This window comes from Oncorhynchus clarkii, chromosome 21, assembly GCF_045791955.1.
Source record: "Oncorhynchus clarkii lewisi isolate Uvic-CL-2024 chromosome 21, UVic_Ocla_1.0, whole genome shotgun sequence".
NCBI lineage: Eukaryota > Metazoa > Chordata > Actinopteri > Salmoniformes > Salmonidae > Oncorhynchus > Oncorhynchus clarkii.
In genome coordinates, this window is record NC_092167.1 from 12,689,628 (window position 1) to 12,701,627 (window position 12,000).

A 12,000-nucleotide genomic window follows, 5' to 3' on the forward strand; every position below is an offset into this window, starting at 1 on the left:
ACCACTCCTTTATTGGGGGTGTCTTGCTAATTGCCTATAATTTCCACCTGTTGTCTATACCATTTGCACAACAGCATGTGAAATTTATTGTCAATCAGTGTTGCTTCCTAAGTGGACAGTGTGATTTCACAGAAGTGTGATTGACTTGGAGTTACATTGTGTTGTTTAAGTGTTCCCTTTATTTTTTTGAGCAGTGTATATATTTTTTTTACATTGTTTGCCAACTGATATGTGACACGTATTAATTCCAAAATAACATGCAAAACAGGCACAAAAATATATATATACAGTACCAGTCAAGTTTGGACATTCCTACTCATTCAAGGGTTTTTCTTTATTTTTACTATTTTCTACATTGTAGAATAATAGTGAAGACATCAAAACTATGAAATAACACATATGGAATCATGTAGTAACCAAAAAAGTGTTAAACAAATCCAAATATATTTTATATTTGAGATTTTTCAAAGTAGCCACCATTTGCCTTAATGACAGCTTTGCACACTCTTGGTATTCTCTCAACCAGCTTCATGAGGTAGTCACCTGGAATGCTTTTCAATTAACAGATGTGCCTTGTTAAAAGTTATTTTGTGGAATTATTTATTTCTTAATGCGTTTGAACCAATCAGTTGTGTGGTGACAAGGTAGGGGTGGTATACAGAAGATAGCCCTATTTAATCAAATACCAAGTCCATATTATGGCAAGACAAGCTCAAATAAGCAAAGAGAAATGACAGGACATCATTACATGAAGACATGATGGTCAGTCAATACTGAACATTTCAAGAACTTTGAAAGTTTCTTCAAGTGCAGTCACAAAAACTATCAACCTCTATGATGAAACTGGCTCTCAAGAGGACCACCACAGGAAAGGAAGACCCAGAGTTACCTCGGCTGCAGAGGATAAGTTCATAACTGCACCACAGATTGCAGCCCAAATAAATTCTTCACTACACAACATCAAGTGTTCAGAGGAGACTGTGTGAATCGGACCTTCATGGTCGAACTGCTGCAACAAAACCATCAAAAAAGGACACCAATAAGAAGAATAGATTTGCTTTGACCAATAAACATGAGCAATGGATATTAGACAAGTGGAAATCTGTGCTTTGGTCTGATGAGTCCAAATTAGAAATTTTTGGTTCCAACCATCGTGTCTTTGTGAGACGCAGAGTAGGTGAACGGATGATCTCTGCATGTGTAGTTCCCACTGTGAAGCATGGAGGAGGAGGTGTGATGGTGGGGGGTGCTTTGCTTGTGACACTGTCTGTGATTTATTTTGAATTTAAGGCACACTTAACCAGCATGGCTCTACCATAGCATTCTGCAGCGATACGTCATCCCATCTGGTTTGCACTTAGTGGGACTTTCATTTATTTTTAAACAGGACCAATGACCCAATACACATCCAGGCTATGTAAGGGCTATTTGACCAAGAAGGAGAGTGATGGAGGGCTGCATCAGATGATCTAGCCTTCACAATGACCTGACCTCAACCCAATTGAGATGGTTTGGGATGAGTTGGACCGCAGAGTGATGGAAAAGTAGCCAACAAGTGCTCAGCGTATGTGGGAACTCCTTCAAGACTGTTAGAAAATAATTCCAGGTGAAGCTATCTTAGAGAATTCCAAGAGTGTGCAAAGCTGTCATCAAGGCAAAGGGTGGCTACTTTGAAGAATCTCAAATATAAGATATATTTTGATTTGTTCCAACACTTTTTTGCTTACTAAACGATTCCATGTGTTATTTCATAGTTTTGATGTCTTCACTATTATTCTACAATGTAGAAAATATTAAAAATAAAGAAAAACCCTTGAAAGAGTAGGTGTGTCCAACCTTTGTGTCACGAACCTCGCCGAAGATGGTGCCTCTTCCTGTTCGGGCGGCGCTCGGCGGTCGTCGTCGCCGGCCTACTAGCTGCCACCGATCCCCTTTTCTGTTTCATTTAGTGTTGTCTGATTAGTTGCACCTGTTTCTTGTTTAGGTTGTGGTTTTGGGCTATTTAAACCCGGTAGGCCCGCCGGCTTTTGTGCGGGCTTGCTTTTCTGTTTATGGTGTGTGATTATTTTGTGGTATTTATTTTTCCGGTCAGTTTCGTCCTGTTGTTTGGACTGGGTCTTTACGCGCCCTTGTGTGTGTGGCGTGACCGTCTCTCTGGGTTTTTGGAAAATAAAAATCCACATCTTGTGAACTACCCTGCTCTCTGCGCCTGACTTCTCCACCCACTACTCATAGAAGCCGTGACACTTTGACTGGTACTGTATATGTTATATTTTTTGGATAAACAAGGGGGGCACAAAACACCTGCCCTGAATGACTCGTCGCCACTGTATACAACCAACAGCTTACTAAGATCACAGTCATCTCACTGCTGACTAAGATAGGATTTTCAAAGAATGATGATAGTGGTGTGTTCATAACAAAGTGGGAAGGTGGTAATTACCAGTTGTGAAATCATAAATACTAGTTGGATGCATTCACGTGCTTTGAACTATTTGAGAAAAGCCGATTGGCTAATGGCCAACAAGTTGCGTCAACCATAAGCTATGAGTTCAGCTATCATGTTTGTTAAATTATAGTGTTCAAAAACATATTTATAGATAGATTTTTGTAAAGAATGTTTTGTTGCATTGAAGTGCTGAAAAGCTGTTAAAAAAGTAATTTCCTTAGTAGATGATGTCAGAGGTCAGCATGTGGGAGAAGTCGGAGCTCAGGTATGATAGACAAGTTTCCCACTAGTAATTACCAGTTGGAGGGACGTTCAAGTGGTCTTTTACCAGTCGTATGTGGTAAATACCACCTTCCCACTTGTATTGTCTCTGGTATGCCTAACTATCTCAGTGTATTAGAAGTCTTTAATCAGATTCTGTATGTTCCAGTGCTGCCCACTGCACTCCTGAATGATGAGCTGGTAGTAAGTGTCCTCCCCTGGGGCAATCTCCAGACATCTCTTTGTCTGTCTGTTCTGGATCGCTTTTCCCTATAAAACACAGCAAAGATTCTACTGTACAGCATCACAATAATAAAAAAAGTCAAAGACATCTCTGTTGTTTCCAACAATTTTTAAGCATCAACTTCCCTAAATCATGTTAGAGTGCTTACCTGTTGAAATTCCCAGAGCATGTGGAATCTCTTCTGCTGGGCCACCTTGCACTCATACAGTCCTGGGGTTCGAGTGCCGGTGTCCACCAGACAGCGATTACTGTTGTACTTGTGAGACTTGATGCCTCCAATGTAGATCTCCCCACTGGCTCGATAATAACAGCTCTGGACAGAGAGTATAGATATTTAGGCTTTTCTGAGTCTGTGGTATTGACAGTACTTTGCATTGTGGCGTGGATTGAATCCCAAGTTTGCCATGGGATGCACCATATTATACATGTAGTTAAATTCTAAGATACTAAGCAATGTTTCTACAAACCTGTGGACCAAAATAATGGCATCCATATAAAATAGGTGTGTTCCCCGGAACTGGGCCTTGATCTATACAGAGATCCGTCTTCTGGTCATTGACCAGCTGTTGATTTTATGGACAGAGATTAAACAGTTATAAAAGTGCAGATTCCTATCCTGATTTATGACCCTGCATCCTATTGAAAAAAGGATGCCATATATGCCACTAAACACAGTTCGTGAGGAAAAAGTTCCAACTGTAACAACTGTAACATTTTAGCATCACTCACAGCTCCATAACCAAGCAAGTCACCCAGGGGGTCTAACATGGGATACACGTTATCCAGATACCACTGGAAGGGTTTGCAGTTTAGTCTCTTTCTCAACTTCTTCCTCTCTGAAACATCCCCAATGTCTATGCCGTGATCCTGTGGTGAGAAAGAAGATTTCTAAATCAGAAACACAGGCCATGTGAGCAATCCACCTATTATCCACTTTTGCTTACTGCCATCATTTTACATGGATCCTATGATCTTTATTGTGGCATTGAGTAATAGACCATTTTTAAAATAATATGGACTGTCTAGTCTACTTATTTTCAAACACAAGGCATGCAAAACAGCAATCATTGCTATTCTATAGGAACAGCTGAACAAAACCTACTGTTTGATTGGTTTGTTGTGTACAGTACCTTCAGTGGGATGTTCCAGGCAATGTTGACATTATGTTTGTAGTCATCCATCCAGACCTCAGCCACTCTCAGAGCATTCCTCTTCATTGTAATGCTCAGGTCGGGGAGATAGGGTTTATGGGCCCTCTCGATGTGGGCTATTTTAGAACAAGGTATGACCTCGACACTTCCACCACATAGCCACACCTCGACACACCAAACACCAAGAGAGAAGGAAGAGTTTATAGATATGGACTGAAGTGTCTGAATGTTGGACGTAGATTGGTTTGTTCAAAATGAATGACTCAAGAACAAAAAGTAATTCTGCAAACACAAGTCTGCTTTGATTTCAAACATTTATTTAGAAACTGTAGCAGAGGGGCTTACCCGGATACCCAGTTCAACATTTTCCCCTCCATAGATCTTCATACCACCATCCAGAGCACCAATTTCCCCAAAGAACAGGCGATCAACCACTAGTATGGCCATAATGGAGGGGCTCCTGACAAACATACAGTACAAATCATGGTCATTTCCACATTGGGAGAAGTGACATTCATTTAATGAATATATAATGCAAAATAATAGTCCAGGTGTAAATATTAGGTATGATTTTCCTCCCCATGCTGTGCTTTCCTTATCGCCTATTCAAACAGATTTGTGAAACTGGACTATCATCCGATGATGAAATCACAACCAACTCACTTTCCTGGCTGTGACTCGTCTTTCAAGGCATACCACTCAGGTCTGAAGGACTCATACATACACCACAGGGCCCAGTCAAAGGCATCTGCAGCAGGCACATAACGTGTGACTGTCAAGTCATCGAATTGGACTTTGTCAAACACCGGTGTCAACACCAACGTGCGGTCCTCCTTTATCCGAGCTAACAGAGGCTCAGCCCTGTTCACACAAACACAGAGTCAAAACACCATGTTGGGGGGGGGATTCAAAACATCTCACTGAGATATTTCATTTAGACTACCATTCCACATGGACCTCTATGTGGGCATCCAAGATGGCCACCACATCTCCTTCAGCTTCCCTCCACCCTGAGAGGCGGGCCTGTGTGAGACCGAGCTGCTCTGCGTGTCTCACTCTCTTCACCAGGCCGGGACGCTCTTCATGGATGAAGCTGATGTAGGCATCCAACTTCTCCTTTAGATCCTCTGTGAAAGCACACACTTGCAAATCAGTGGTACCTAAGGAAAGTTGAAAGCCACACATATGTTCAATCTAAATGTTAACAATTGTAATTTCAAATGTTTATATGCGGAGAGCGTTGACCAATTAGGCAAACCATTGGAGCTGTGGTCATCCACCAGTATAATGTCTTTAAGCAGGTGTCGGGGGGTCTTGTCTATGATGCTGCGGACGGCTCTCTTGATGATTGACAGGGCCTCGTCCAAGTAGATCAACACCACGCTGATGGTGGGCAGGTCATGGGGATACTGGTGCTTAGCACACCTAACAGGCACAACAAACACATTTGGTCCACCTCATATCATTCATTCACTTCACCAAAGCTGCTGTTTCACTTGTCAACTTCAATGTCATTGCGAGAGCTTTGAGTTATAAGGTTCTATCTGCATTTCGGTCAAAATGTATATATTGACATAGCCATGTTCTGTTCAATGTTTTCTACCTATATAGTACTCTAAAACCCCAATCCATGTTGTTGAGTTTAAAATAATACATGATAAAAATGGCTTAGGATCCAGTTATCTTAGAATCATCTTTTTACAGGTAGAACCTTCTAGTTCTAAGGTCACAATTGCTCAAATTTAATTCACAGTGCTGGAGATGGAATTGACCTTGGATGGCCGCAATGCAACAGAGTGGTTAGAATTCAGAAGTTTTCAGCGGATCCATCATTTGCTGTGTTGAGGTGGCGGAGAGATTAGGAAAATGATTTACTTAGGATCGCGAGTATCAGGGATTTCCCTGTTCAGGGGTAGTCTGTCACTCAGGAAGGCGTTGTATCCATACATCTGAAACAGCCCCTCTGCCTCTTTCTGCTCCTCCTCTGAGAGCTCATCACCCCAGCTTGTGAACAGAGCTGAGTTGGGGTACACCTTCTTCACCACCTTCCTCTCCTTCTTGACCTCGGGAGCCTTCACAGCCTGCCCCTCTTTCAGACTGCTCCCGTCGTTGATTGTATTCACTGTGGACACACATGACAGCTGTTCATCAAATTGTAATAAATGTGTTAAGGCTGCCAAAATCAACATGAGTCACTCCTTTTGATACAAACAGAGCAGGATCTAATTTAAAATCAAAACAAATCAAACTTTATTTGTCACATGCGCCGAATACAACAAGTATGAATACAACAGGTACAACCTTACTATGAAATGCTTACTTACAAGCGAGTTAATTAAGAAAATATTTACCAAATAAACTAAAGTAAAAAATAATCAAAAGTAACACAATAAAATAGCAGTAACGAGGCTATATACAGGGGATACCGGTACTGAGTGAATGTGCGGGGGTACAGGTCAGTCAATGTAATTTGTACATGTAGGTAGGGGTAAAGTGACTATGCATAGATAATAAACAGTGAGTAGCAGCAGTGTAAAAACAAATGGGGGGGTCAATGTAAATAGTCCTGGTGGCCATTTGATTAATTGTTCAGCAGTCTTATGGCTTGGGGGTAGAAGCTGTTAAGGAGTCTTTTGGTCCTAGACTTGGCGTTCCGAAACCGATTGCCATGCGATAGCAGAGAGAACAGTCTTTGACTTGGGTGACTGGAGTCTTTGCCAATTTTTTGGTCTTTCCTCTGACAGCACCTAGTATATAGGTCCTGGATGGCAGGAAGCTTGGCCCCAGTGATGTACTGGCCCATACTCACTACCCTCTTTAGCGCCTTACAATCAGATGCAGAGAATTTGCCATACCAGGTGGTGATGCAACCGGTCAGGATGCTCTCGATGGTGCAGCTGTATACATTTTTGTTGATCTGGGGACCGATGCCAATGTGACAATATTTTTAGTCTCCTGAGGGGGAAACGGTGTTGTCGTGCCCTCTTCTTATTTTTTTTTTTGTTCTTTTTTTTGTTGTTGAATTTGACCCCTTTTTCTCCCCAATTTCGTGGTATCCAATTGTTGTAGTAGCTACTATCTTGTCTCATCGCTACAACTCCCGTACGGGCTCGGGAGAGACGAAGGTTGAAAGTCATGCGTCCTCCGATACACAACCCAACCAAGCCGCACTGCTTCTTAACACAGCGCGCATCTAACCCGGAAACCAGCCGCACCAATGTGTCGGAGGAAACACTGTGCACCTGGCCACCTTGGTTAGCGCACACAGGAGTCGCTGGTGCGCGATGAGACAAGGACACCCCTACCGACCAAGCCCTCCCTAACCCGGGCGATGCTAGGCCAATTGTGTGTCGCCCCACGGACCTCCCGGTCGCGGCCGGTTACGACAGAGCCTGGGCGTGAACCCAGGGACTCTGATGGCACAGCTGGCGCTGCAGTACAGCGCCCTTAACCACTGCGCCACCCTGGAGGCCTCTGTCGTGCCCTCTTCACGACTGTCTTGGTGTGTTTGGACAATGATAGTTTGTTGATGATGTGGACACCAAGGAACTTGAAACTCTCGACCCGCTCCAATACAGCCCTGTTTATGTAGTCCACGATCAGCTCTTTTGTCTTGCTCACATTGAGGGAGAGGTTGTTGTACTGGCACCACACTGCCAGGTCTCTGTTGGGGTGGTTTGCAAATTATATTGGGTCTAGGGTATACGGGATGATGCTGTTGATGTTAGCCATGACCAGCATTTCAAAGCACTTCATGGCTACCGACATGAGTCGATTATAAAAGGCATTTAGCTTGTCTGGTAGGCTCGTGTCACTGGGCAGCTCACGGCTGGGTTTCCCTTTGTAGTCCGTAATAGTTTTCAAGCCTTGCCACATCTGACGAGCATCAGAGCTGGTGTAGTAGGATTCAATCTTAATCCTGTATAGACGCTTTGCCTGTTTCATGGTCCGTCTTATTAATGTCCCGCTCCTTGAAAGCGGCAGCTCTAGCCTTTAGCTCGATGCAGATGTTCCCTTTAATCCATGGCTTCTGGTTGGGATATGAACGTACAGTCACTGTGGGTACGACGTCGTCAATGCACTTATTGATGAAGCCGATGTCTGAGGTGGTATACTCCTCAATGCTATTGGATGAATCCCGGAACATAATCCAGTCTGTGCTCGCAAAATAGTCCTATAGTGTAGCATGTGCGTCATCTGATCACTTCCGTATTGAGCAAGTCACTGTTACTTCCTGCTTTAGTTTTTGCTTGTAAACAGGAATCAAGAGGATATAATTATGGTCAGATTTGCCAAATGTAGGGTGAGGGAGAGCTTTGTATGCGGCTCTGTGTGTGGAGTAAAGGTGAGTTATACAGTGCCTTGCGAAAGTATTCGGCCCCCTTGAACTTTGCGACCTTTTGCCACATTTCAGTCTTCAAACATAAAGATATAAAACTGTATTTTTTTGTGAAGAATCAACAACAAGTGGGACACAATCATGAAGTGGAACGACATTTATGGGATATTTCAAACTTTTTTAACAAATCAAAAACTGAAACATTGGGCGTGCAAAATTATTCAGCCCCCTTAAGTTAATACTTTGTAGCGCCACCTTTTGCTGCGATTACAGCTGTAAGTCGCTTGGGGTATGTCTCTATCAGTTTTGCACATCGAGAGACTGAAATTTTTTCCCATTCCTCCTTGCAAAACAGCTTGAGCTCAGTGAGGTTGGATGGAGAGCATTTGTGAACAGCAGTTTTCAGTTCTTTCCACAGATTCTCGATTGGATTCAGTTCTGGACTTTGACTTGGCCATTCTTACACCTGGATATGTTTATTTTTGAACCATTCCATTGTAGATTTTGCTTTATGTTTTGGATCATTGTCTTGTTGGAAGACAAATCTCCGTCCCAGTCTCAGGTCTTTTGCAGACTCCATCAGGTTTTCTTCCAGAATGGTCCTGTATTTGGCTCCATCGATCTTCCCATCAATTTTAACCATCTTCCCTGTCCCTGCTGAAGAAAAGCAGGCCCAAACCATGATGCTGCCACCACCATGTTTGACAGTGGGGATGGTGTGTTCAGGGTGATGAGCTGTGTTGCTTTTACGCCAAACATAACGTTTTGCATTGTTGCCAAAAAGTTCAATTTTGGTTTCATCTGACCAGAGCACCTTCTTTCACATGTTTGGTGTGTCTCCCAGGTGGCTTGTGGCAAACTTTAAACTACACTTTTTATGGATATCTTTAAGAAATGGCTTTCTTCTTGCCACTCTTCCATAAAGGCCAGATTTGTGCAATATACGACTGATTGTTGTCCTATGGACAGAGTCTCCCACCTCAGCTGTAGATCTCTGCAGTTCATCCAGAGTGATCATGGGCCTCTTGGCTGCATCTCTGATCAGTCTTCGCCTTGTATGAGCTGAACGTTTAGAGGGACGGCCAGGTCTTGGTAGATTTGCAGTGGTCTGATACTCCTTCCATTTCAATATTATCGCTTGCACAGTGCTCTTTGGGATGTTTAAAGTTTGGGAAATCTTTTTGTATCCAAATCCGGCTTTAAACTTCTTCACAACAGTATCTCGGACCTGCCTGGTGTGTTCCTTGTTCTTCATGATGCTCTCTGAGGTTTTAACGGACCTCTGAGACTATCACAGTGCAGGTGCATTTATACGGAGACTTGATTACACACAGGTGGATTGTATTTATCATCATTAGTCATTTAGGTCAACATTGGATCATTCAGAGATCCTCACTGAACTTCTGGAGAGAGTTTGCTGCACTGAAAGTAAAGGGGCTGAATAATTTTGCACGCCCAATTTTTCAGTTTTTGATTTGTTAAAAAAGTTTGAAATATCCAATAAATGTCGTTCCACTTCATGATTGTGTCCCACTTGTTGTTGATTCTTCACAAAAAAATACAGTTTTATATCTTTATGTTTGAAGCCTGAAATGTGGCAAAAGGTCGCAAAGTTCAAGGGGGCCGAATACTTTCGCAAGGCACTGTATTTCCTTTGGTTGCACATGTGACATGCTGGTAGAAATGGGGTAAAACGGATTTAAGTTTGCCTGCATTAAAGTCCCCAGCCACTAGGAGCTCCACTTCTGGATGAGCATTTTCTAGTTTTCTTATGGGCCTTATACTGCTCGTTGAGTGCGGTCTTAGTGTCAGCATCGGTTTGTGGTGGGAAATAGACGGTTATGAATAATGAGAACTCTCTTAGTAGATAGTGTGGTCCACAGCTTATCATAAGGTTCTCTACCTGGTGACATCTGTCACCAGCATTTATTGACAAAAGACACACACCGCTGCCCCTCGTCTTACCAGACGTAGGTTCTCTGTCCTGCCGATGCATGAAAAATCCCGCCAGCTCTATATTATCCGTGTCGTCGTTCAGCCACGACTTGAGGAAACATAAGATATTACAGTTTTTAACGTCGGTTGTTAGGATAGCCTTGATCGTATATCATCCATTTTGTTTTCCAATGATTGCACGTTGGCCAATAGAACAGATGGTAGTGGAGGTTTACTCACTCTCCTACAAATTCACAGAAGGCTGCCCGACCTCTGCCCCCTTTTCTCCTTTTCTTCACGCAAATGCCTGGGATTTGGTCTCGTTCCCGAGAAAGCAGTATATCCTTCGAGTCAGAATTGTTACAGAAAAAAATCTTAGTTCAGTTTGAGGTGAGTAATCACTGTTCTGATGTCCAAAAGTTATTTTATGTCATAAGAGACGGTAGCAGCAACATTATGTACAAAATAAGTAAAAACACAAGTTACAAACAACACAGAAAAACGAACAAAATAGCACAGTTGGTTAGGAGCTTCAGTCACTATTTGCATGTGTGTTTTTGAAAAAGGTGATTAACAATGTTTGATCTGCCTTGGAGAATTACCTGGAAGTAACTGATGTAAAAATATATATTTGTATTTTTATAGTAAACATTGTGGTAAACTTTGGCACACAGAAGTTGGTAGATCAAAATGTAACAAATGTTGTTCAGCAAGCAACAGTATACAGGATTAAAGAACAATCGAAAATTATTATGGGCATATTTTATTTCATCCTTTATTAGTTTATTTAAACCCTTTAATTAACTGGGTACAAATTCCCTTTTACAATAATCACTGTGAAGTGTGAAATACCTTTTTCTGGGATCAACTCTACATGTAAGCTCAGGTTAGATTCTAATGTGTTCTCAAATTCTCCCCTCTAAATCTGCCCTACTATCTAGAACAGTGGCAGATTGCAGTCCAGGTACAGTACGTGGACAGAGCTACTGCCAATTACCTTCCAGGTAAATCAGAGGTAAATGAAGGAGATTGAGACTTACACAGCTTCTCGATGTGAGCCTCCATCTTCTCCAGCCTCTTGAGAATGTCCTGGCCCCTGGCCGATTCATTCTGATGGGCCCCCTGCAGTCTCTCCCCATGAGAATGAACCTCCCGCTTAATGGATGTGATGTAGAGTATTCCAGCAGCCATGGCCAACAACGGGGCCAGCCCTCGAACCCAGCCTAGCCTCATCATCCCTCTGCGTGTGAGTGCTCAGCCTGGGGATACAGACAGGATGGCCTTCCTCTCTCACTCTCTCACTCTCTCACTGAGATTCAGGTTCACCTGAAAGGAGGGCGGGGTGATGTAAAATAAATTGAACAAAGGAGAAAAGCAGTCGAGGATAGTCAATCAAAAATCTATTTGGTTTATTACAAGTTGCAACAGGGAGAAACCTCCAGCATAGAAGCAGAGAAAATGTCTAACTGGCCTTCTCTGGGAACACCCTTATATCCTAATCAGCATACAAATGTTCTGTAAACACCAGCCCGACAGGCTTGTAGGAAGTCAAAACAGAAGGCAGTGACTTTGTCAGCAGCTACAGAATCACATTGTTTCACACAATATAATAATGATCAGT

At 42.7% G+C, this 12,000-nt stretch overlaps 1 protein-coding gene across 1 annotated transcript; it reads right to left on the bottom strand.

Annotated features, from left to right (window-relative positions):
• Positions 1-2,845: 2,845 nt before the first annotated feature.
• LOC139379318 (probable polypeptide N-acetylgalactosaminyltransferase 8) lies at positions 2,846-11,615 on the bottom strand. Its single transcript, XM_071122122.1, has 11 exons — positions 11,420-11,615; positions 5,981-6,227; positions 5,364-5,530; positions 5,049-5,232; positions 4,769-4,966; positions 4,451-4,565; positions 4,085-4,270; positions 3,684-3,821; positions 3,422-3,517; positions 3,103-3,267; positions 2,846-2,980 (listed from the first exon to the last, which is right to left on the bottom strand). The coding sequence occupies exons 1-11, from the start codon at positions 11,613-11,615 to the stop codon at positions 2,846-2,848; spliced, it is 1,827 nt and encodes a 608-aa protein (XP_070978223.1).
• Between the last annotated feature and the right edge of the window lie 385 nt (positions 11,616-12,000).

Bases quoted from the DNA above. Each gene is read 5' to 3' on its own strand.
- LOC139379318 (XM_071122122.1), bottom strand. From the start codon at position 11,615: ATGATGAGGCTAGGCTGGGTTCGAGGGCTGGCCCCGTTGTTGGCCATG. The intron at 4,271-4,450 runs GTAAGCCCCTCT...TGGTGTGTCGAG, and splicing joins ATGTTGAACTGGGTATCCGG to GTGTGGCTATGTGGTGGAAG. The intron at 3,822-4,084 runs GTACTGTACACA...TTCTCACCACAG, and splicing joins CCTGGAACATCCCACTGAAG to GATCACGGCATAGACATTGG.